Source organism: Panthera pardus, unplaced genomic scaffold (genome assembly GCF_024362965.1).
Source record: "Panthera pardus isolate Hobbes unplaced genomic scaffold, ASM2436296v1 HiC_scaffold_16, whole genome shotgun sequence".
NCBI classification, from domain to species: Eukaryota; Metazoa; Chordata; class Mammalia; order Carnivora; family Felidae; genus Panthera; species Panthera pardus.
The window spans coordinates 129,358,167-129,384,946 of NW_026526721.1; the positions used below are offsets into that span (position 1 = coordinate 129,358,167).

The 26,780-nt window shown below is 40.5% G+C and overlaps 1 protein-coding gene across 3 annotated transcripts in view; it reads right to left on the reverse strand.

The window, feature by feature from the left end:
* Positions 1-6,185: 6,185 nt before the first annotated feature.
* ACP3 (acid phosphatase 3) overlaps positions 6,186-26,780 on the reverse strand; it is a 46,933-nt gene continuing 26,338 nt past the window's right edge. Inside the window, exons 8-11 of one of the 3 annotated variants that reach the window (XM_019436451.2) lie at positions 24,980-25,062; positions 23,037-23,140; positions 18,173-18,342; positions 6,186-7,351 (exon numbers count right to left, since the gene is read on the reverse strand). In XM_019436451.2, coding sequence (XP_019291996.2) covers positions 7,233-7,351; positions 18,173-18,342; positions 23,037-23,140; positions 24,980-25,062 — 476 coding nt within the window. In that variant the 3' untranslated portion in view covers positions 6,186-7,232. Of the gene's footprint in view, positions 7,352-10,191; positions 10,371-16,694; positions 17,505-18,172; positions 18,343-23,036; positions 23,141-24,979; positions 25,063-26,780 lie in introns of those variants that run through there. The other 2 variants (XM_019436457.2, XM_019436467.2) reach the window with 2 other exon arrangements.

Here is a 26,780-nt window from a genome sequence, read left to right on the forward strand (position 1 = left end):
GCTTTTTCCTCTAGGGTTTTGATGGTTTCCTGTCTCACATTCAGGTCTTTCATCCATTTTGAGTTTATTTTGGTGTATAGTATAAGAAAGTGGTCTAGTTTCATTCTTCTGCATGTTGCTGTCCAGTTCTCCCAGCACCATTTGTTAAAGAGACTTTTTTTTCCATTGGATACTCTTTCCTGCTTTTATTTATTTATTTTATTTATTTTAATTTTTTTTTAATGTTTATCCATTTTTGAGAGAGAGAGAGACAGAGCATGAACAGGGGAGGGTCAGAGAGAGAGGGAGACACAGAATCCGAAACAGGCTCCGGGCTCCGAGCTGTCAGCACAGAGACCGATGCGGGGCTCAAACCCACGGACCGCAAGATCATGACCTGGGCCGAAGTCGGACACTCAACCGACTGAGCCACCCAGGCGCCCCTCCTGCTTTTATTTTATTTTGTTTTGTTTTATTTTATTTTATTTTATTTTATTTTATTTTATTTATTTTATTTTATTTTATTTTAGAGAGCGAAAAAGTGCAAGCATGCATGCACAAGCAGAGGAAGGGCAAAGGGAGAGAGAATCCCAAGCAGGCTTCATGCTGAGTGTGGAGTCGGACACAGGGCTTGATCTCACAACTTTGGGACCATGACCTGAGCCAAAATCCAGAGTTGGCCACTTAACCAACTGAGGCACCCAGGTCCCCTTTATAAAATATTATTTTATTTTATGGGGCACCTGGGTGGCTCAAACAGTTAAGCATCTGAGTTTGGCTCAGGTCATGATCTCACAGCTCTTGAGCTTGAGCCCCATGTCAGGCTCTGTGCTAACAGCTCAGAGTCTGGAGCCTGCTTCTGATTCTGTGTCTACTTCTCTCTCTGCCCCTAACCCACTCGCATTCTGTCTCTGTCTCTCTCAAAAATAAATAAACATTTAAAAAAAATTAAAAAAATTTTTATTTTATTTTAAAGAGAGAGTGGAGGGAACATTTTTTAAAGTTAAGGCCATTCCACCCAGGAGATACATACACAGAAACAGTCACCCCAGCCAAGAGTAAAGTCTTAATTTTTTGATATGTCATTAGCTGACATGCCACTTTCCTGCCCACAGACACTACTGGGCACCTATGCTATAGCTCTTGCCCTCCCACAGAAATTCAGATCAGGCCTTCCCATTCAAATGAGAGCATTCACTTCCATCTGTGATTATGTACTTCTTATCAAGGTAATTTCCACAGGTAACAACTATAAACTCTTAGGGAAAAATATAAAATACAACTAACTAAATGTACTTGGGAGCAATCAAAACCAGGCAGATTCTGGAGGGGAATCAGCATTTGGAAAAAGGGAATAGCTGCTAGGCTAGTTTTATTTTGTTATGGCCTTTAGTCCAAGTGCAGCCTCAAGTTCATGCCATGCAGGGGCAGAGTGTGGGGATGGAATGGTTAAAATACAGGGAAAACAAAACAAAATATAATCTTACCCACTTGAACCACCAGAGGACAGAGTTTGGGGGGTGGGCACCCATAGTCTCTTAAAAGTGAGAAGGAAATTCCCCCCAATTGAAAGCCAGAGAGGAGAAGCCCTAAGTTCTGTGTATAAACTCTGCCCCAACTCTATGGCTGACCCCATAGCTTAACTATCTATAGACAGGGAAGACTCCAAGCAGCCTTATTTAGGCTAAAAGAACTGAGCTGAGATTTGAGCTGCTGTCCATTGTAGGGGAGACTGTAGTTTGATTTTAGTCAATTTAACTGACAGCTCGAGGAACACGATGAAATCCAGAGTCTCTACAATATATCATTCACAATGTCTAAGACACTATCCAAAATTATATTCAAAGCAACAGGAAAACATAACCCATACATGGGAGAAAAGACAATCAAGACGGGTCCAGAGATGACAAGGATGTTGCAACTAGCAAACGAAAATTTTAAAGCAGTTATTTAAGTAGACATTTGTTGGGGAAACAGATATTCATGACTAAAAGGGAAACCAAGACCAGCCATCCCTATTAATCCACAGAGTTCTTTATTTGTGGATTGTGATTCATGAGTATGTGAGAAAACCCCAGAGCCTAAAAGAAGGTCCAGAATTAATACGTTTAAACAACAGAGCCCAGAGAAACAGAGATAATATAGGGAGCAGAGAAGAATTTGAAAAAAATTCCAAGTAGGATTCTTAAAGATATTCAAGAATAGATTGCATTCATAAAATAAGTGGCCATTATGAAAAAGGAACAATCAATGAATAGGAAAGTATTCTTAAAATAATAATTAAAAAAAGAAGAAGAACAGATTTTCTGAAGACTGAGTGTTCTGGAAATAAAATTTCCTAGAAATAAAAGAAAAATCTGGAAAATATGTGAGAAAAGTTGAAGCATGGAGGATAGATCCAGAAAATTCAAATTCCAGATACTTTTTTAAGTCAAAGACCTGTATAAGCCAGATAGATAGAAAAACAAATACCCATGCCTAAATACATCCTAGTGAAATTTCAGAACTCCTTGGATAAAACAAATATCTTTAAAAATTTCAGAAAAAAATGGAAGAAAAGGAAAAAAGAAAGGAAAGGAAAGGAAAGGAAAGGAAATAATACCAGATTACTTACATTGGGTGAGAATGATACCAATCAGACTTCTCATCAGCAGGCCTATGTGTTAAGAAGACAACAGAATACTACATTCACATTCTGGGGGAAAATGATTTTCAACCTGAAAATGTATACCTTCTGACTGATAGGTAAGTGGGAGGGTAAAATACACACGTACTTGGACATATCAGAATCAGAAAGCTTAGTGCTCAAGTGTCCTTTAAAAAATTATTTAAAGAAAATGAAAAAAAAATAATACAAGAAAGAGGACACCATGGGTTATAAAAGCAGGGAAAGATGTGAACATTCAGAAAATCTAGGTATAAGTAAAGTTCATAAAATTCATGCTAGTCACTAGAAGAACTAAAACCAGATATCGTTGACAGGATTGTCTCTGATGATTAGAAATGGGTAGAAAGACATTTTTTATTGTATTTTTATACTCTTCTATATCATCTGAATTTATTTTTGTTTTAAAAACAATTACTTGTAATAAAAAATTTAATAAAAATTTAAAAAGGTATCCTTTCCCCAATCTTGCAGTAGTTTTAAAGGGTGTTGTCAGATTCCTTCTTCAGACATTTTATAAGAAGAAATAGTTCATTTAGTATAGGATAGTGTTGGAAAATTTTGGAGTGTTGCTGTGAAGACAGGTCTACAAATAAAATATTTCAGAGAAAACCTTGATCAATTCAGCACACACACACAAATAGTAAGATGTAGGCACATAAAAAAGATGACTTTCATTTCTTCACCGTAACCTGAAAGTGAATCTTGAAAATTAAAACACACACACACACACACACACACACACACACACACACACACACACACAAAACATTCTTTCTGCTTCAAAAAGTTTGTCATTGGTAGAAAGTATAACTGTCCCATATGATAGCCACCAGCCACTTATAGCTTCTGAAACTTGACGTGTACCTAGTCCAGATGGAGATGTGCTAGAAGGGTAAAATACACATCAGATTTCAAATACTATTTAAAAAACCTGAAAAATATCTCGATAAAAATTAATAATGTGTTGAAATGATTTTTTCAGTGCACTGGGTGACATAAATTTTATTAGAATTAATTTTATGTCTATTTTTACTTTTTTATAAAGTGGCTCTTAGAAAATTTTAAATCCCATGTGTGGGACTTATTCGTGGCTTGCATTATGTTTCTATTGGAGAGCCCTGGTCCAAAGCACCAAAACGTAGCACACATTCATTGCTGCTCCAGTGGGGTTTCTATAAAGAGAGTTTTGAAGGAGAAAACTAACATTTTGGCTTTCACTTACCAAGAAACTCCTCTGGCTATGAAGACACAATCAATGCTAGCGATATTAGAACAAGACAGAAAGAAAGAGACAGAAAGAGAATAGGAAGTTGGGAAAATAGAGACCATGACTGAATTCAGGGAGAAGAAATGCCAGTTGTCATATAAAAAGATTTCTTGGTTGAATGACGTCCAGTAAAATGTTTGCCTCTGTCTTATACTCTTCTAATATCATAAATTCTTCTTTTTATAATCATATTTTCTTAATACTTTCCTTACACAATGCCATTCTAGCTAGGAATACTAGCTAGACTAGTCAAGGGAATACTCTACCTTGACTGTTATAGAACTTTTCTACATGTATATTGATCATATTTTTTATGGTAGGCTATTTCCCTACATCCATGTGGTAATTACTACTTTATTCTAATCCTGTTCGAAGGTGTCTATAGCGGCTCAGATGTGGGGAATACACTGCAGAGCAGAAGTTATCTCAGTCCTAGAAATTATCTTGCAAGCAATGTTTCTCCTCATGTCAGCTGAGCTTCTCTGACTCATCTGAAAAAGTCACTTTTATCAGTAGAGAGAATTTGTATTTTTCTGTTGAAGTTGGATGATTAGCTTTTTTCCTGGGGAATGTGAGAGCGCATCTGTGCTCTCTGCTTTATCGCCATAGATCATTTGTCACTTGTGATTTTTCACTCTGCCTTGAACTATGAAAAGCAATTACAGTGTTTGTCAACAGAGTAGCTCTGTGGAAGGGAAAAGAAACAACTCAGTTGGGAATGACAGCTTTCTTTGCAATCATCAAGAGATAGGAGAAGGAAGAGAAATGGGAGAGATTAACCTCCCCCTGCTGAAACAATAGAAAGTATTAAACATTGACACTGTTAGAAGATGATATTAGGGAAAGCTTGTGAAGGTTTTTACTTACACATTCTACCAGCCCTGTATAAGGCTGTTGTTGGGGTAAAACACCTTACTAATCACATTAGGGATGGACAATTTAGCATGTAGGCCAGCGATTAGCTAACAGTAGGTCCTCTAACAATGTTAAATACGTGAGAAGATCCTTGGCTTGTGGTTCTGTTTTCTACTTCTATTTTAAAGTCTCATAACTTATTAGCATAAGATATTATGTCCCATTACTAATATGACTGGCTACTTTATAGAGACAGTAATTTGTCATTTGTTTTTCCTGCTATAGATGTTTTACCTCTTCCCAAGTTGAGGATGAAGCCAGATCTTTCATTTATTTTCCTACATGCCTTTTGTGTTACTGGAGAAAGCAGCAGTTGCCAGGCAAGAGAACACAACTCCTTCTCAAGATTTTTTTTTTTTTTTTTTTTTTTGCATAGCCTTAGCTCAGTGAAAATTACATAGAAAGTGAGGGTGATAGAGGTAAGTGCTTGAAGTTTAACAGGAGAAAGCTGTGGAATCCAAGGGGTGAAGATTCCTGAGACTCAGAGATGGGGTGGGGTTCTAGGAGGGTTTCTGGTTCATAGGTATCACCCCAGGTAGGGGAGCAGACAATGCCAGGATGGTGCAGTCCAAGTGTGTGGTCTTGGGAGCCATGCATAGATGTCCTCTGCCTATCTTCAGGAGACCATGTGGGAATAGACAGTGTGTTTATTGGAGACCAGTGTAGATAGTAGTCTAAAGGACCCTCATCCAACTCTTCCCACAACATTCCAGGACCTTTAGTAATACCTGAGAAGGTGAAGAACTCTACCAATGAATGAGATTGAATTTCCCACCAATTGGATGGTTAAAAGCTCAGGATGGGTTAAGACTGTTTAGAATACATATCAGGCTTACTGTAATGGTACCATTTATGAACATGCTTTCTTGGACAATGACCAATCCATGAATGAAATGAAATGAAAAATAAATTGTTCACAGAATATGAGAACTAGATGTGACTTCCATGTTTATCTAGTCCACTCTTCTTTTTTAGATAATTAAACCAAGGTTTAAAAGACTTAAAAGAACTTGTTCCAAGTTGTTGGCTTAAAGCCAGTGCAGAGCTGTGGCATAGGGTCATCAACCTTCATCCCATTTTTCTTTCTACTTCACCACTTGGGAAATGTAGATCTATTTGTGGTGATTAAATATACTATTATCTCATAGTGGCCATGAAAAGTTCTCATGAAAGTAAGTCTCTTACTTTTAAAATGAAATGAAGAAATTGGAACTATAAAAATATAGTCTCAAATTATGGTTTATATACACAATGGAGTACTACGTGGCAATGAGAAAGAATGAAATATGGCCCTTTGTAGCAACACGGATGGAACTGGAGAATGTGATGCAAAGTGAAATAAACCATACAGAGAAAGACAGATACCATATGGTTTCACTCTTATGTGGATCCTGAGAAACTTAACAGAAACCCATGGGGAGGGGAAGGAAAAAAAAAGAGGTTAGAATGGAAGAGAGCCAAAGCATAAGAGACTCTTAAAAACTGAGAACAAACTGAGGGTTGATAGGGGGTGGGAGGGAGAGGAGGGTAGGTGATGGGTATTGAGGAGGGCACCTTTTGGGATGAGCACTGGGTGTTGTATGGAAACAATTTGACAATAAACTTCATATATTAAAAAAAATAAAATAAAAATATAGTCTCATGGTAGAGGTAGAAAAAAGAAACATGACTGCATGGACTTCCTAGTTATTCCCCATTATAGAAATTGTGGGGAAAATGACCTGAGAAACAATTACAATAGTTGATATTACAGTTTCTGAGAATTAAATACCTCTCTCTAAGGCAGTTTCAATACAGCTATGTGTTTGTATGTGTTAGTATATATACACATACAGAAATCTGTTAGCTATCAAACACTGGGTAGGAATTTCTTTTCAGGAGTGTATACATGTTTGTATTCAACCTACTTAACAGCTAAAAAAAAGATTTATTTACACCTTCTGGTTGGGTCTTATTTCTTAAGAATCATCCTACATGATACTATTTCTAGTGTAATTATTGTCATTATCCAGTCTTCTTTAATCTATGTTGTCACACGTTGTAACCATTTGCTCTTTGAAGGCAAAAGGCTGGTTGGAGTTTAACTTCTTTCTTTCTTTCTGGACATCCATGCCAGAGAATACAACTATCCTTTGCAGAAGAACTTCTTTCTAGCTGCATGAGAAGCTTGCACTATGATGAGGAGACCTAACCATCAGGAGACCTAACCAAGTAACTTGGGTTTCATTCATCAGTCCCTGGGTCACTATGAGTTCAGACCCTGCTCTAGCCAGGCTCAAAGGGAAGGGTGTGGGCAGGGTGATGTCCACATGGTGAAAGCCAGTCCTTTCCATGAGGCATCACTGAGAGGTGCTGCATCCCAGGAGGTTGGTGTGGTGTGTCCGCCCTTATTCAGCCATCTGTTCAGATATTCCGATAGGGATCTCTGTGCCAGCAGGGCCCATGGCGGATGAGGGTAAGCAGCAACACCACGAGGACACCAGACACCAGGCAAAAGGCAACAGCAAGGACGACCCTTAGAACTGTGGAAAAATTGGAAGACCCATAATGTAAAATTAATGGATTAGGAAAATATGAAGATTATAAAATGAGGAAAATAGGAAGATCACACATCAGTGTTGATTTCTGCCTTAATTGTAAAAATTCAGTGGTGTTTCTGAAGCAAGCTTGAAACCAGTAGAGTGTGCTGAAAAGACACTAGACTAGGAGTCAGGAAATGACCTAGGTTAGTTCTGGCATGACCTTTGACCTCTGAGTCTCAGCTCCTCCACCATAAAGGGAGGGTGATTGACTTAAGTATTTCTTTTTCCTTTCCTTTCCTTTCCTTTCCTTTCCTTTCCTTTCCTTTCCTTTCCTTTCCTTCCTTCCTTTCCTTTCCTTTCCTTTCCTTTCCTTTCCTTTTCCTTTCCTTTCCTTTCCTTTCCTTTCCTTTCCTTTCCTTTCCTTTCCTTTCCTTTCCTTTCCTTTCCTTTCCTTTCCTTTCCTTTCCTTTCCTTTCCTTTCCTTTCCTTTCCTTTCCTTTCCTTTCCTTTCCTTTCCTTTCCTTTCCTTTCCTTTCCTTTCCTTTCCTTTCCTTTCCTTTCCTTTCCTTTCCTTTCCTTTCCTTTCCTTTCCTTTCCTTTCCTTTCCTTTCCTTTCCTTTCCTTTCCTTTCCTTTCCTTTCCTTTCCTTTCCTTTCCTTTCCTTTCCTTTCCTTTCCTTTCCTTTCCTTTCCTTTCCTTTCCTTTCCTTTCCTTTCCTTTCCTTTCCTTTCCTTTCCTTTCCTTTCCTTTCCTTTCTTCTTCTTCTTCTTCTTCTTCTTCTTCTTCTTCTTCTTCTTCTTCTTTTCTTCTTCTATTTTTTTTGACTGAAATATTTCTAAGGTCCTTTCCAGCATTAACTTCATGCATTTTTATACAGTTAAAATGATCAATTGTTCATGGTCTCAGTGTCAACAGAAATACTATCATTAATTGGGTCTAAAAGAAATGGAATATCATCTTTTAGTTTCTGAATTTGTTTTTCAATAAATACATTTTAGAGAAGAAACCTTGAGCACATGTTAACAATCACAAGCATTTTTAAGATAACTGTGTACCATTGCTAATCTGCACCTTTATTTACACATAGCCTTTTGATAGCTGACCAGTCATGGGGAGATATACGGGGTCATTTTTTATGAGATGCTATTCATTATTGCATATAGGAAGTTACCCTCCACACACACACACACACACACACACACACACACGCACGCGCACACCCTGGTACACTGTAGTGTATCCATCATAAATATCAATTTGTACCATTTCTAAATGGATGTCTGATCTTCATTGTAAAACTAAAGGATTGGTGGTTGGTTTAGGCAGTGGGAGAGCAAACATCTCTCTGATCTGGCAGCTCCGTCTACAGAAGCCCTCATGCTCCATGGAACACAGTTGAAAATCACTTATTTAACCTAACCTTATCATTGTAGACATGAAAAAAAAAGAAGTAGAGAGATTAGATAATTTGGCTAAGGGTAAGCAGATAATTGTATTTGGGTTGGAATATATAGGTTTATCAGTCTCATGATTCACTAATGACTCAGTTCACTAATGACTTCCAAATTTAAATCTTCTGCACACTCAAGACTCATATATCCAACTGTGTACTTGACATATTCCCTTGGACATTGAATAGTCATTTCAATCTCAGCAAGTCCAAAACTGAATTCCCAATCCCTTCATGCCTTCCCCTGCCCCGAACTCTGTTCTTCCTGCAGCCTTCCTCATATCAGTTGATGGAAAATTCCTTCTTCTGTCTCAGCCCCATACTCTTGAAATTTCCTCTGATTTCCTCTATTTCTCTCACATCCTATAATCAATCTGTCAGTAAGTCCTGTTGTTCTTCCAAAAACTATATCTAGAAACCAATGATTTCTCCCCTTCTCTCCACCACCCAGGATTATTACAACATCCTCCTGACTTGTTCCCTAGCTTCTATACTTTCTTCCCTATGATCTATTTTCAACACAGCAGCCAAATGACTTCAATTCAAATCATGACACTCTTCTACCTAAAACAAAGTCTGCAATGAATGCTTATCTCACTCAGAATGAAAACCAAAGTCCTAACGATAACAGTTTATAAGGCTCTATACCATCAGGCCTGATTAACATAGATTTCGTCTCCTACCACCTTCCCTTCGCTTACTCTCTTTTGGCCACACAGGCCTTGTTGTTCCTCAGACGTGCCAGGCACACACCCATTTACAACCTTTGCTATAGTTACTACTATTGCCTAGATGCTCTTCTCATGAATCTCTGCATCAGGTAACTCTATTGCTTTCTTTGCTCAAATCTCATCTTCTTAATGAGGACTTTCTACTTAAAGGTGCAACCAATATGCCCTTTCCCCATTCCCACCCCCATCTTGGCACTTGGGATCCTCACCTACCAAAGTACTTATTTATTATATTTGTTACTCATTATCCAACCCTCTCTCCCTCTAATAGAATGTAAGCTTCATGAAGGCAGAAAACTTTGTCTTTTTGTTCATGAATGTATCCCTGGCAGTTAGAACAATACCTGGCACATAGGAGATGCTCAATAAATATTTGTGGAAAGAATGAATGATTTAGAACTCACAGGTTCTCAATTTTTAGTTCAGTGCTTTTCTCACAATGTCAGGATGCCTCTTAGCATCACGAGAAGATTAATATTAATAAAGTTAGATCGTGGTGGATCGGTGCCATTACCCCTGCGAATGGAGTTTATATAAAGGTGGAGGAAACTGAAGAGAATTGAGGAAGGAAGGAAGGAAAGAGCTAAATAAAATGGGAGAAGAAGGCAGAGACTAATGATTCTTCAAAGTTAATGTTCATGGATGACTGTATTTGGAAATGTATTTTCAATTATTTTTATTGGCTACATTGTCATAATAGTCCCATGGACCATACTTCCCCAATATTTCCCCTTCCTTCAGTCTTTCCTAGACATGCAGTGGGCACACACTATATGCCAGGTCAGCGGTGTGTTGGGTTCTGGGGTTCCCTGATCCCTGATTTTGAGATCATCAATATCTAGTGGGAGAACCAGATAGACAATTATGAGATCATGTGATAAATAGTAAAATAGAAGTATAAAAGACATGCCATTGGAGTAGAGAAAAAGTTGCAATTAATACAAAGCTTTCTATTTAGAAGAGAAAGAGGTTGGAAAGTCTTCTGAGAAAATGATAAGATTTGAGCAGGCCTTTGAGGTAAATAAGACTTTTCCATGAGACAGAATGAGTTGCACAAGAGTGTGTTTGGGAAATAATGAGCAGTTGCACGTGGCTGGAGTATAGTTTCTGGTGAGTTAAGACTAGACAGGTAGGTTGAGGCCTAGGTTTTAGAAGGTCTGGTTTGTCGTGGGTACATGGAAATCATCAGCAATTATGACACATGGAAGTGACATGGCCCAATTTGTATTTAAAAAAAGAAAACAACTACAGAGAAAGATAGGGTGGTGGAGACACTCTAGGCCTGATGGCTGTTAAAATGCCTTTGACAAGATACTTAGGGTTCAGCACTGGAAGTGTGGTTGACATTGCAGATGAAGGAATTCTAGGATACTCTTGCAGTAGAATTGACAGGTTCTGTGATGGATTACAATGTACTGGTAAAGGAGAAGTGGAGTCACGGCCACCCATGGGTTCTAGCTTGGGTGAAGAAGATGATTAGGCTATGAACGGAGATTGGAAGCCCATTAAAAAGGATCAGTTTGGAGTGGAGGAGATAATACATTTTATTTCAAATGTAGGATTGAGATGGGTTAATATCCTTGTAGAAATGATCAGTAGGGGGGCGCCTGGGTGGCGCAGTCGGTTTAAGCGTCCGACTTCAGCCAGGTCACGATCTCGCGGTCCGTGAGTTCGAGCCCCGCGTCGGGCTCTGGGCTGATGGCTCGGAGCCTGGAGCCTGTTTCCGATTCTGTGTCTCCCTCCCTCTCTCTGCCCCTCCCCCGTTCATGCTCTGTCTCTCTCTGTCCCAAAAATTAAAAAAAAAAAAAAAAAAAAAAAGTTGAAATGATCAGTAGGCAGCTGAAAAAAACAGATCTAGAATTCTATATGCAGATGTGGAAATAAGGATTGTAGATGTAAGAAGATGCAGGCCTGGGTAATGCTGGCTCATGGCGAGGGTAGAATGACGGAACCAAGGACAAGCCAGTAGGATGTTATCATTTAGGGGGTTGGAGGAAGATATGAGTCTAAGAGCGTAGAAAAGACTCAGGAGAGACTCTTTCTCCCTCTCCTAAATTAAAAAAAAAATTTTTTTTAATGTTTTTAGTTATTTTTGAGACAGAGAGAAAGCACAAGCTGGGGAGGGGCAGAGAGAGAGGGAGACAGGAACCCAAGAGGGCTCCATGCCGACAGCACAGAGCCCGATGTGGGGCTCAAACTCATGAGCTGTGAGATCATGACCTGAGCCGAATTTGGATGCTTAGCGGACTGAGCCACCCAGGTGCCCCATATCTCCTCAATTTTTAAAAATTTATGCTCCCTTGTACTGAGAAGCATTTTGTGAGTTTGATAGAGTAATGTTCTAGGGTCTGAGAAAGAAAGCGATCAGTTGCATCTTACTGCGAAGAGGTAGGACCGGTAATGACGGACAAGCTCTCCTACTGCACAGGAACACATGAAAGCCACTGAAGGCAGTGTGAATCAGCACTGCCCTTCTGAGATCTATTTTGGCAATGTGTATCAAAAAGCCTCTTCCTCTCGCCATTACTCCTGAAGTCCTGTATACTCTTCCTCTTTCCTGTTTGAATAAGTCTGTCCGCGTCCTCATCCTTGGATTACTGCAACAGTCTCCCAGCTGTGCTCCCTGCTCTCAGTCCCACTGCTCTCTGATCCTCTCTCCCCACTGAGGACAGAGGTCTTTCTAAAACAAGAAGCCAATCCCATCATCTGTCCTCTGCCGAAAACCTCTTAATGACTAGAGCTATTCAACTTGACCTGAGACACTTAATGTCCGCCTTCCCAGTGTTTGCACTATGACCGGACATACTCCTTCCTGTTCCTAAAATGCCCCATGTTGTCTTTAGCCTCTGGGCTTCTACACATTTTCTTTTGTCTGTAATACTCTCCTCTCTCCTCACCTCTACTCACCCTGTTAATTCCTTCTTTCCTTCAGGCTTTGGTTTATTTTTTTTAATTAAAAAAAAATGTTTATTTATTTTGAGAGAGAGAGTGAGTAGGGGAGGGACAGACAGAGAGGGAGAGAGAGAATCTCTAGCAGGCTCCACACTGACAGTGCAGAGCCTGATGCAGGGCTCAAACCCCCAAACCATAAAATCATGACCTGAGCCAAAATCAAGTGTTGGACGCTCAACTAAGCCACCCAGGTGCTCCCAGGCTTTGGTTTAAACAGCACCCCCTTTGAGAAGCCTTCTCTGACCCCTTAGACTTAAGCTAGTTTCCTTTCCCCTATGTCCTTTATTATAGCATTACCATACTTAACTGTTAGGGCTTATTTAATTTTTTATCCCCCTGTCCTCCCTGCCAAGGGGTCCAGGTCACATGGGGACAATTTTCTTGTATTGCTGCTACTTTCTCAACAAACTTAACACCTGCTACATAGGCACATATTGGGTACATGAGAGGTACTCAAAAAATACCTGTTATTAAATATTCATTAAAAAGTTTTTTTAAAAATGTTTTTACTTATTTTTGAGACAGAGAGAGACAGAGGTTGAGCAGGGGAGGGGCAGAGAGAGGGGGAGACACAGAATCCGAAGCAGGCTCCAGGCTCTGAGCTGTCAGCACAGAGCCCGACGCAGGGCTCGAACTCATGGAGTGTGAGATCATGACCTGAGCTGAAGTCGGATGCTTAACCAACTGAGCCACCCAGGCACCCCATTAAATATTCATATACTTTGACCCACTAATTCAAGTTTTTGGGCATTTGTCCCAGGGGAATAGTCAACAAGACAGTGTGGGATGGAAAGGGAAGATGATATAGTAGAAATATGGTGTTAGAGACTGTGAAGCTTGAACCCTGACCCTAACACTTGTGGCATGTTGTTTTCTGAGGCTATTTTCTTCTCTGTAAAGTGGGGATATGTCCTATTGACAGGAAAACAAACAGGTCACTGAGCTAGGTGCCATGACTTTCAAAAGGGAAGTTTCCACAAAGAGATGGAAGAACATCATTTTACGGAATAGTTCAGGAGTGAGCGAGGAGGAAATACAGAATACAAACGATTAGTTCAAGAAAATTGGGATTGAAGAGAGTGAGATGGAGCAGGCACTTGAGATGTCCTTTGATGAGAGATGTAGGCATTTCCTAGTAGAAGGAAGCCAACACAGAGGAAGAAAAAGAAGCTAAGCTTCACTGAGGTCCCAGGAAACGAGGGGTGGGATCATACACATGAGGAAAGGATACTCAGGGAGTAACATGTTTTCTTGAGGAGTAGCAGTAGAGTCAAGTTAAGGCTACTAATATATTTGGTGGTAGTGACAGGAGAATCTAAAAGAGTTTTCAGTGGACTATCTTGCTCTTCTAAGGACATCTCACTAGAATTAAACAAGCCAAGATGAACTTGAAAGTTTGGGGAAAATAACAAGGCCTTCCTGTAGAACTCAGGAAAAGGGTCCAGGAAGGGTGAGTACTTTGGCCAAACAGCGTTGAAAGAACCAGCTGGGATTGAAGTAGAAATTTCAATATTCATAATTTGAAATGGTAACAATAGGCTTCTGTTCCAACTTAGCAGATCAGAATGCCAACACTGCGTGGTTGGTTTAACCAAGGGTTGGATATTGTTGTGGTGGGCAGGGTATAGGATGGGCCACTATTATGTCAGAATTGCCTAGGCTGAGGACAGGAGGAGGAGTGAGGAGTGAGCTGGCATATATACCAGAGCAAGTTCCCAATGCCATTAATGAATGATGACACATGTCCTGGGAAACTGATGATAGTAGCAACAAGAATGAGAAACAGGTGCTATAACTGGCTTCATCTCTGAGGGAGGAGGGGTGCTGGAAGGGGTATCAATGAACAGTGGCTCCAAAAAGCAATAGGAGAACAAAAGAATGCCAAGCTGACAACGCTGAAAACAGGCCAAATAATACAGACATATTGGTATATACATATATGTATGTAGTTGGTGACTGGGTCTTTATAGTACACTCCCATTTGAGGCTCATTCATAGCTTCTCTCCCCTATTTATTGAACAAGTGAGTTCTAAGCTCCTGATACCTGGGTCCAGCCATGAAGAAGCCAGGCTAAGTGTGAAGGGCTGAACATTTATTCAATTAGCAAATACTGACTGAAGGTACCAGGTTCTAGGCATTGTCTGAAGATTTAAGGAGGGAAAGGGTAATGATCTTGCCATTAGGAAGCTCATGGTTGAATCTTGGGCATGTGTATATTTGCTGAAGATTTACAAAGATTTTTATAAGGAGAAACTTGAACTTCCCACCATTAATTCTCCTTCCCACTAAGTATGTGGTGCTGGAGATTGAGGGAGAGGGGTGGGAGAGTGCTAGCAATGAAAGTCTGACTGTGTTAGTAAAATTTTGGAATTAAGAAAGTATTTTCTAAAAAGGGATTTTATTTTCAAGTAACATAGTATGGAACTTAGACTTATCATGAATTCCCCAGCAAAGAGTCTGCTTACTTTAATTGATATGACAGTGATATTAATTGGGTCTACTAACGCTAGTGAATAACACTGCTTACAGGTATGGGTAGGATTTCATGGGTGGCAGAGTAGCCAGGCATTCTGCACATACACGATGTGTCCTGTATTTAATGGTTTGTCCTGCTTCCTGTATTGGCTTTTTCAGGACACCCTAAATGTTCTGTAGCCATTTTTTTCTGAGTAAATTATAAAAATTCAGCAGTTAAAGCTATTATTCAAATTGATTTGGGCACCCTATTTGCTAAATTTTGTGCCCTACTAAGGAATCATTCAATGCGTATACGCTTCCATGCTCTGGCGTGCTTCATGGTGTCTCTGGCAAGGCAAATAGGATTTCCTGTCCCAGGAATTTCCTAACACTGAAAACAGTCTGTCTTCCTGAAATTTTTACCTGATACCCCAAGCAGCACTCTTTGAGACCATATAGAACAAATCAAATCCCTTTTCCTTAAAGAACTTCAGATATTGAATTTGCTTTGTTTGGAGACCACCTCATGTTATAAACTCTTAAGTTTTCTATGAGCTCAATCCACTGGTGTGTTAGTAAACTGGATCAAAACCACAAAAGACAAAACCCTGGTTTGTGGCATATGCTGATTTCTGTGATGAAGACGCTCCAGCCATGACACCATGACCAATTTCATGCTGCCAAAGTCAAGTGATTGAACTCAGAGTTGGGAAGGGCTGTGCACATTCCACTCTCGAGGTTGGTATGTGTTGGCTCCAGCACACCGATGCTTCAGTTTTTGTTTTATTAACATATTTTGCTAATTGGTTTCACTCCATTTGAATACTGAATTGATACTGGTGTCTTGAGGAAAAGAATTTTATAAATACTCTACAGCGAGATTTGCGAAGAGGAGGTGACATATTGGCTATGGAGGATAAAGGAAAGGATGGGCTCAAAAATACCCCCCCAGGTTAGCAGGTATCGCTGCTGATCAAGATAGAGACGGTATGTTCAGGGAGGAAAGGTAAGTGATCTATACATCCATTGGGCAAATATTTAGTGAGCACTAATTCATGTCAGGCACAGGTATTTCTGAGACAGATTGAGAACACAACAGATAAAAAACCCTTGCTCTTGTGCCGTTGATATTTGATCTAATTAGAATTGGACCCTTGAAGGAAACCTGTGGGAATCTCATTGGACCCAGAACCTTCTGCTGAGTAAGTGCTTGAAGTAACCCAGCTTCAAGCCACTAAGAGATTTGATAAATGGCTTTCTAGTACCTTGTGCTGTACCATTAGAAACCTCCATCCAAACTGACTTCACATGGTGCAATTGTTACCTCTTACAGGTAGCCCTTGCTGACATTCCTTACTGCCTACTGCCTCCCTCCCTCTGAATCCAGTTAACTCTTGTTCCATAGCAACCCTTGTGGTGGTAAGATATAACCCTTGTTATTCTGTGTAATATGTATCTTTTTGCTTCCCCACTGGGTTGTAAATTTCCCAAGGGTGTTTTCTTGCAAGTTCCATCTTAATAGATAAAGCAGAGCCATCCATCAGCTTAACCTTTTTCTGAAGTAGTAAAGACCAAACTAAACTCATTTTCAATGAAAAATATTCACCTAAGCCAGTCAAAATCATTTTTACTTTACATTAATATTTTCCCTCCTGTTACATTAAAAATAAGATCCCCAAACAAAAATGTAGCCCCTAAAATCTGCCCGTCACGTATTTTATTCTAATTAAACACACACACACTTTTCAAAAATCATTTTAAAAGTAATGTTTTTGAACTCCCTACTAATGACTTTATTTACTAGTTTACATTTGTCTTATTGTGGAGGAAAGTTACATGCATGGGGGAGGAAGAGTAATCAGAGAGCAGCCCTGGGGACAAATATTGCCTTGGGAAAAAATAATGCAAATAAATATATGAATCAGTGTCTCAAGTCAGTCGTTCAATGACTCACTGGGAGAGGGAATGGTTTTTCCTCTGGACTCTGGCACCCAGCGGAAACCATCTCTAGAAAACATTTCATCTTTTTCTACAATGGTAACGTAGCACAGTGTTCTCTAGGCATGTTACATCTGCCACATGGCAAATCTACAAGACTCTAAAGAGTGCCATTTGAATATGATTTCTTCTTGCATAGTGAGTAGTTTCAGCAGGGCCAGGAGTTTGCTTAGGTTTTCTGAAGATAATCGGGATCAAAACCTTACACGTTCCTTTCGTCCTCAGAACAGCTATCACAGCCATACTTTTCAACATTCCGGTAAGTTTTGATCTTGAAGGCATTCAGGAACGCTCTTACATTTCTAATTTTGTTCCAGTTTGATATGTATCATACTTCCTCTCCCAAATCAACTCCACATTCAACATGTCTTACCATCTTCCAAGAGAAACCACTCATGCGGGGTACTCATCTCTGATGGGTTGTGCCTAAATATTGTGCTCTCACCAAATTACTTATTTGCCAGGATGTCTGCTCTCCAAGAGCTGCCATATATATTATATACAGCAAAGTTTTCTGGCAAATTTGCTTTTGGTTTCTTCAAAAGTAACATGGATTTTCCAGGGCTAAAGGATACAAAGAGGTGTTTATTTTTCAGCTTTTCTACCCAATTAGTTTTAACACAAATATATAAAGATAGTACCAGTGTCCCGGTGGAGGTGATTTCTCCGGATTGTTCCACTGTATCCATTTATCTGCCTCTCCTTGTGAGAAGGCTGGAACTAACAGTTCCAAAGCTGGTTCTCTGCCCATTTGCCTAGGATGAACTTCTTCCCTTCCTTGCTCTCACCCTAGATTGTGGATTTTGTTTGAAATCTGTTCCACTTCAGACACTTCAAGAGCAACCTCATTAATCCTGCTCAAATGAAATCTGGGAGTCCTTAAAAAAAACCCAAAAGACTCTATGTGGCCAGTTCATGGCAACCCCAAGAACTTTGATTTAAGTTTTGCCTCTGATTATATTTTGACATGATGCTTTTTTTCCGTAAACACTGAAAAAACCAAGTCAAGGTTTAGGCAAGTAGGGGCAGGGCCTCATGGAGAGGTTGGAGTTGCCTGAAGTTGGGGGGGGGGTCCCCGAAACACACAATTATCACCTCAAACCTATTTCCCTCAAAGCTGGGAGTGACGGCTGAGTGATATTCTCAAAGCACCACCTGTCTGGAGAAAGGGTATTCTGCCTTCTCTACAGAGCTCTGCATGTACACTAATCCATAACATCCTCAGTAAGTACCTTGGTCATTGCTTGTGGTCATACACTCCGTGGACCAGTCTTGGGGGATCACAGGGGCAACCAGCTCAGCAAACTTGGTCAGAGGACAGCTGGGAGTGCAGCCTGGCAGTGTGAGGGGATATGGTTCGTGCTGCGTCTCATTCCGATAGTACATCTCTATGAAATACTCCCTGGTGGAAGAAGGTAGAAGAGAGAGCTGTTAGTTCTGTGTTGTTGAACTGCCATTGAATATTTTCCCATCTGGCCTGTAACATGTCAGCTGTAGGACTAGGGGAAGAATATACAGGAATGAGTAGATATGAGCTAACATAGGTGTGGGAATAGGGAGTTGGGGCCAGTGGGCCAGATCCAGAGGGTAGAAATGGGAGGACTGGTTTGTTAGCTAACCAGGGGCAAAGGAGGTAGGGACCAGGAAGCTTAATCAGAGAGGGAGCTACCAGGTGGTGGTTGGGGGAGTTGGGGGTGATTTGATGAGCCTTTGAGTAAAAAGTGGGGATCAGGTGGGGTGTTGGGTTTTCTTTCTATTCTCTCCCCTTCATGATCCCCATTTGCTTCATTTTATTTTCCTCTCTCAGTATTTCTTGTAGCCTTTCCCCTGAATGAAGGTGTCTCTCTTCTCCTTGGCCAGGCAATAACTTGGAAACATATGCGCTTAAATATACATCAAGATTTTATCAAAATTACATCTCAGAAAGAGGGTGTGGGTGCATACCTAGGTAATTTATACTCCCTCATACTCAATACTTTACTTGAAAAAACAAGGTGTTGTTTCAGGAAAAACCACTGGCCTTTGCCAACCTTGTAAAACTAGTACAAGGGGCTTATGGAAGTCTTTTGCCAAACACGCAGGAGAGAAATTCAAGTAGGATTTAGTGATCATTCTTGCCGTAGTAACCTCACAACTGCCACTGTTGGGTTGTTGTTATAAACAAGCCTTTAAAACATCACTTTGAAAGCCACATAAACAGTATTAACCGCAAATATTCACTTAGAGAAATGTTTTTAAAAACTTCCCAATATTATGTGAATGAGTGCTTATACCCCGGGATAATTTTCCAGTGACAGCATCTTTTATCTCAAGATGATATGGCAAACATAACTAACAGTCAATCAAAATTTGTGATTCTCTTTCTACTGAATAGAGTTATGGCTGAAAATGGACTACATTTCCCAGACTCCCTTGTACCTCGGTGGGACCAAGTGACTACAGGTATTCCTTGGAGATGTTGTGGGTTTAGTTTCAGACTACTGAAAGAAAGCAAATATCACAATAAAGTGATTGAAAGGAATTATTTGATTTCCTAGTGCATGTAAAAGTCATGTATATTCTGGGGAGCCTGAGTGGCTCAGTCGGTTAAGCGTCTGACTTCGGCTCAGGTCATGATCTCACAGTTCATGAGTTCAAGCCCCACGTCGGGCTCTGGGCTGACAGCTCGGAGCCTGGAGCCCGCTTCAGATTCTGTGTCTCCCTCTGTCTGCCCCTCGGCCGCTTGCACTCTGTCTCTTGCATTGTCTCAAAAATAAATAAAAACATTAAAAAAAAAAAAGTCATGTATATTCTATATAGTAGTCTACTAACTGTGTAACAGCATATGTCTAAAAAATGTGTGTAACCTAATTAAAAATACTTTATTGCTAAAAAATGCTAACCATCATCAGAGTTTTCAGTCAATTGTAATCTTTTTGCTGGTGGAGGGTCATGCCTCTGTATTGGTGACTGCTGACTGCAGGGTGGTGGTTGCTGAAGGTGAGGGTGACTGGCAATTTCTTAAAATAAGACGACAGTGAAATTTGCCACATCAGTTAGTTGACTCTTCCTTTCCTGAACAATTTCTCTGCAGCATGTGATGCTGTTTGACAGTATTTTACCCACAGAAGAACTTCCTTCAAAAGTGGAGTCAATCCTCTCTAACCCTGCCACTGCTTTATTAACTAAGTTCATGTGATATTCTAAATCCTTTGTTGTCTCCTCAACAGTCTTCTCAGCATCTGTAGCAGAAGTAGGTTCATCTCAAGAAACCACTTTCTTTGCTCATCCATTCAAATTTTGTCATGAGATTGCAGCAATTCAGTCCCATCTTCAGGCTCCACTTCTAATTCTAGTTCTCTTGCTGTTTCTACCATATCTGCACTGAAGTCTTAAACCCCAATCATCCATGAGGGTTTTGGAATCAACTTCTTCCAAACTTCTGTTAATGTTGATATTTTGACTTCTTCCCGTGAATCATGAATGTTCTTAATGGCATCTAGAACAGTGAATCCTTTCAATTTGCTTGACCCCAATCCATCAGAGAGGAATCACTAGTGTATCTATGGCAGCTAGAGCCTTCCAAAAGGTGTTTGTCAAATCATAAGATTTGAAAGTCAAAACTGCTCCTTGATCCATGGGCTGCAGAATGAATGTTGTGTTCTCAGGCATGAAAACATTAATCTCATTGTACATCTCCATTAGAGCTCTTGGGTGACCAGGTGCATTGTCAATAAACAGTAATATTTTAAAAGGATATTCTTCTGAGCAGGTCTCAAAAGTAGGCTTTTGTAAAATACTATTTCAGTAAACCATGTTATAAACAGATGTGCAGTCATCCAGTTTTGTTGTTCCATTGACAGAACACAGGTACATTAGATTTAGCATACTTCTTAAGGGTCTTAGGATTTCCCAAGTGGTAAATGAGCACTGGCTTCAACTTAAAGTCACCAGCTGCATTAGACCCTAACGAGGGAGGCAGCCTGTCCTTTGAAGCTTTGAAGTCACGCATTGACTTCTCTCTAGCTGTGAAAGTCCTAGATGGCCTCTTCTTCCAATAGAAGGTTGGTTCATCTACATTGAAAACGTGTTGTTTACTGCAGCCACCTTCATTAATGATCTCAGCTAGATCTTCTGGGTCACTTGCTGCAGCCTCTCCATTGGCATTTGCTGCTTCATCTTGCATTTTTATGTTATGGAGACGGCTTCTTTTCCTAGACCTCATGAACCAATCAATCTCTGCTGGCTTCCAGCTTTTCCTCTGCAGCTTCCTCCCTCTCTCAGCCCTCACAGAATTGAAGAGAGTCTGGGCTTGCTCTGGATTAGACTTTGGCTTAAAGGAATGTTGTGGCTGGTTTGATCTTTTATGGAGACCATTAAGACTTTCTCCATATAAGCAATAGACTGTTTTGTTTCCTTATCATTTATGTACTCCCTGGAGCAGCACTTTTAATTTCCTTCAAGAATTTTTCCTTTGCATTCACAACTTGGCTACCTGTGTGGCACTAAAGGTCTAGCTTTCGGCCTATCTCAGCTTTCAACATTCCTCCCTCACTAAGCTTAATCATTTCTAGTTTTAGACTTAAAGTTTGACACATGCAACTCTTCTCTTCACTTGAACACTTAGAGGCTGTTGTAGGGTTATTAACTGGCCTGATTTCAATATTGTTGTGTCTCAGGGAGTAGAGAAGCCCAAGGAGAGGGAAAGACAGAGAGAGTGAGAGTAAGAGTGAGAGTGAGAGAAAGAGAGAGAGCGAGAGAGAGAGAAAATGGCCGGTTGGTGGAACAGTCAGAACACACACATTTATCTACTAAGTTCACAGTCTTATATGAATGTGGCTCATGGTGCCCCAATACAATTACAATAGTAACATAAAAGATCACTGATCACAGATCACCAAACAAATATAATAATAGTGAAAACTTCGAAATATGGCGAGAATTACCAAAATGTGATACAGAGACACAAAATGAGCAATTGCTGCCAAAAAAAATAGCAGCTGTCAAAAAAATTGCTTAACACAAGTTTTCCACAAACGTTCAATTTGTAAACGATGCAATAACTATGAAGTGCAATAAAGTGAAGTACAATAAAATGAGGTATGCCTATCATTTTAGCCAGTAGAATGCAAGCAGAAGTGATATGTGCCCCTTCTGGGTTAAGGTGGTTGATAAACAGGTTGTCTTCTCTACCCTCTCATTTCTTTCTGTAAGTTGCCTGCAGGTGAGCACAGCACTCTTGAAAACTATTGGTCCAAAAGATGGAAGCCTGGGGGTGCCTGGGTGGCTCAGTCGGTTAAGCGTCTGACTTCAGCTCAGGTCATGATTCGGTTTGTGAGTTCAAGTCCTGTGCCGAACTCTGTGCTGACAGCTCAGAGCCTGGAGCCTGCTTCGGATTCTGTGTCTCCCTCTCTTTCTCTCTGCCCCTCTCCCACTTGTGCTCTGTCTCTCAAAAATAAATAAACATTAAAAAAATTAAAAAATAAAAGATGGAAGCCTGGGTCCCCTAATCACGCCATGGGTGAATCAACTCCTATTAGCTGGGGACATCTCTACTAGAGTATTAGATATGTGAGAAAGAAATGTCCATTGGTAAACCTCTGGGAATCTGAGGTTCATTTGTACAGCAGCTAAAATTACCCTTATTTGTTAATATATCTGGAAAACAGTTTTTAGGGGACTCAAAATGGACTCTAGTGGTAAAGACACAAGTTAAGATGCATACAAAGAGTTTGGATAAAATTGTTTCATGAAATCTGAAAGTGGAATAAAGCAATATTTTTAACTTAGTGAATTATTTTACATTTTACTTTACTTTACTTTAATTTTATGAGAGAGAGTCCATGAGCAGGGGAGGGATAGAGGGAGAGGGAGAATCTTATGCAGGCTCTACGCCGATGCAGGGCTTGATCTCATGACCATGAATGAGGTCATGATCTGAGCCAAAATCAAGATTCGGATGCTCAACCAACTGAGCCACCCAGGTGCTCCTTTAGTATTTGATTTTAAATTTATGTACCTAACTGAAAATTAAATATTAAAAAATATTTAAGCTAATAATAATAAAACCTGAGATCAAGTGGTGTTGATTGTGAAAAGCACCTTTTAGATACCTACCCCTTCTCAAGATACAATTCCATTATGTGGCAGGAAGCATAGGGAGGAAGGATTCCATTGTAAACATCTAGTGCCATCTGCAAGCCAGCCACGGTAGTATCATGCTGTGGGGATTTGAAACAAATCATTTTTGATCTTTACCTCTGGTTCAGATGTACGTCCCATAGGTAGTTTTAAGCACTTGTAGAAAACCATGATGGTTTCCGATCCAATTAAATTTGCCGTAACCCCAATGACTCAAGGGGTAGAGAGGGGAAGAACTAATTTTGGTTGAGCATCTGTTGTGTGCTAGGCAGTGAGACTTAAATACATATTATTTCCATTACAAAGATGAGCAAACAGACCCAGAGATATTAAGTAACTTGCTTAATGTCATATAACCCTGAAATGGAAGAAATAAATTTGAATCAAGTTTTCTGCTTTTGTCCCTTGCCTTTTCTAGCGGAACATCTCTGTTTTAGCTGGTTTCACTGATTTGCATTACATTTTAAAATATTTTGGAACACATTAGTGCTAGATTGTATTTCTTCTACAGATTAGAATAATCTGTGATTTTAAAGTTGGGGAAGAATATGTAAGGTTATAAATATCAGGGAAGACAAAAATGTAAGGAAATGGAGAGCACAGCTTAAAAGTAATTGTTAAAGGTTTATCCCAGTGTGGCTGGAAGGCATAGGGGACTGGTTTTTCAGTCTTAGTTTTGCCACTAATTAACTACACAATCTTTGAAAGTCCTCAGCTTCTCTATCGACAAATGGGCATAACATTTGGTTGCCTAAATTATATGGCAGTGTACATATATTAAAAAGGGGTTAGAACTAATTTACTAGAGAAAGAAATAGAATTACAGAATTATGACTTGCCAGAAATCACACAAGTTAGAACTGGAAAGCAGATGGGAAACTAAAAAAATTGGCAGAATGGACTGGTTTCAGGAAGCCCTTCTCCAGGAAGCACTACACTCTGTTTCATCCATAAGCTCTTTGTCTCACCCCATTTAGAACCCCTGATCATAAACAAACTTCCTTGTATCTACAGTCACCTCATCCATCTTCTTGCAGAATGGAAACATGGCTTTCTTCAGCCAAACCGCATCTGAGAAATCCTCTATCACGGAGAAGTGGGTGGGAAGCCGAGTCACCATGTTGCGTGTCCTGGTTCGCTGATCTTTGCAGACTCAGTCCATGGACGGCCATTTCTGTGCTCAATGCACCCCTCAAATCCCACCCTCCACCCCGCCAGCAGTGCCCATTTGCCTGACTCCTGCTCCAAGATGGAGGTCTTCTCTGAGACCTCTCTTTTTCTTCCTGCACCCAGCGTAGCTCTAACTTCAGGCTGCAGTCATTTGCCCCCTTCTCTCCCCTATTCCCTTTGCCACCTGGAGATTTTTATTTGGATGCTCCCTGGTGCTTCAAACCCAATTGTCTAATCATTCCCCTGCCCCAGGAGCACCTCCGTTAATGGCTCCACCCTCCTTTTGGTCTTGGAGGCTTGAAACATGGCCTTCACCTGTGGGTTTACCTCCACGTCATTACTCTCTGCCCACATCTAATTAATGCTCTGCTTTTGGTTTGGAACAGAAATGATGCTTCCCCTCTCCGAGGCAAAGCTTTTACCTGTACTGCATTTCCATACTGCTTTGTATGGTATTTATGTCTTCCTGTCAGTTTTAGACTGTAAACTCAAGGGCCAGAATTAGGTGTTTAATTTTAAAATTAAAAATTTTAAATATAAAAGCAAAATAAAATTAAAAAATGCCAACCACATAGGTGGTCACATATACACATATTCAGGAGATCTGACAAATCAATATTGAAAAGCTTTGAAGAGCTGTCTACTATCTGCTGGGCATTAGGGAAATGATGATGAAGAAAATGAGGCTCCCTCCTTAAAGAGGTCACTTACTGGACAAATGGATATTGATTGGAGATGAAAATACTTACTGCAGAATACATGACAAGTTTTCTGTGGTTTGATGGCCGAATTGCACTCTTCAGGTGATCGAGGATTTCACCGACCAGGACACCTTAAAGATAGATCAACAAAGGAGCTGAACCAAACGTGGGCTTATGTTTTAGTTCCTAAACTTTGTGTTTATTCCTACTTAGTGATTCTCTCTGCCATGATTCTCAAGACTTGAGAGGAAAAGAACTAACTTTGGTTGAGCATCTATTGTGCTTTATACACATTAGTTTACTGAACCTGACTTCTATCCCCCGTTTACACCGAGGAAGCTGAGGCCCGGCGACACACAGTGAGTCATATACAGGCTGTGCAAAGAGAGCTGGATTGGCACACTGGGACCCTACCACCCCCAGGTTTTGTTAAAGCTCAAGACAGGAGGTTGAGGAACTTGAGAGGAATTGCAAATGGCATTTTTCAGACAGTTCTTAGTGAGTGCTCTTCTCCAGGGCAGCCGTGATGCGATAGCCTGGCACGTATTCTGTCTCCCCCTCTTGCTTCTGTTCTCTTGGTCAAACCTGTGTGAGGCCATGGGAAAAAGCAGCTCTCTGGATGTCTGTACAAGTCATGGGCTGTTTTCTGTGGCCCATTACTCCAGGTTACCCTGGGTATCACTATTAGGGGGCAGTCCGCATCTTTCATCTAAGGAATCCATCTGTCTTCAGTAGAGGAGAGCTCTTGCCCTTCATGTTTGTTGCTCCTGAGGTGATGAAGGCGGGTACACAACTCACAGTCTCCATGTCCTTGAAGGCTGAGGGGTACCTTGGAGTGCCAGGCATGGTCTTGAGGACATACTGCCCCAGGAACTTCCACAACCATCACCTGAAGACTCCTTATATCTCTGGCATTTTTTTTACTACACGTGTACTCTCCTGGCTTCCCAGTGATCAGTTCATTTTTGTCAAGAGCAGGGCATTGATGTTAACAGATGGAAGGTCATTCTGGACTCTGTGGTCCACTCAGCAAACACACACTGAGCAGGTACCATGTGCCAGATACTATGCTGGGTGAATCAGACTCCTGCCTTCGAAAATCTCTTAAAATAGTACACAGAGACTGTTTATTCATCTATATACCAAGAGGCACAATAAAAGGCTAATTACAAAGGGAGGTGGTCTGTTCTTTCTGTAGATGCTGTGACTCCCTTGACTGGGAACGGAAGAAGCTAGATGCTGCTTCTCCAACGGGTCTACGTCACTCTGCTTCAGAGAAGGTTGCTTTCTCAGAGTCCTTTAGGGATAACACCATCACCTACCAGCAACTTGCTCTGCAACAGGTAACTTTGAAGCTGCCTTCAGCATTGATAATGGGAGATGATATCAGCTCTTGGTTCTGAGGTGATTGTCCACCTTGCCTCCAGAAGAAACTAGGGGTAACTACCATAGTTATCCCCGGGCTCTGACATGCCAATTGTTTTGCTTTATAGGAGGGGAAACTGAGGTTCAGAGACACTCAGCAACTTGTCCAAGATTCCACAACTTGTGCACAGGGGGGCTGAACTTCTCTGAACCCAGCATGTCTTAATCACTAGACTCCACTGTAGCATGCACTAGCTTCTCCGTTCCCTGTTACATCATTTATTAACTGCATAAACCAGACAAAATATCACTGAGTGGAAGATATAAACTTCCCTTCCCACACTCTTGAGCTACAGCAGGGGCTGGCAAACTTTTTCTGCAAAGGACCAGACAGTGGACCATATGGTCTGCCATAACTGTTCACTCTTGTGTGGAAGCCCAAAACAGCCATAGTCCTACCTAAATGAATGAGTGTGGCTGAGTG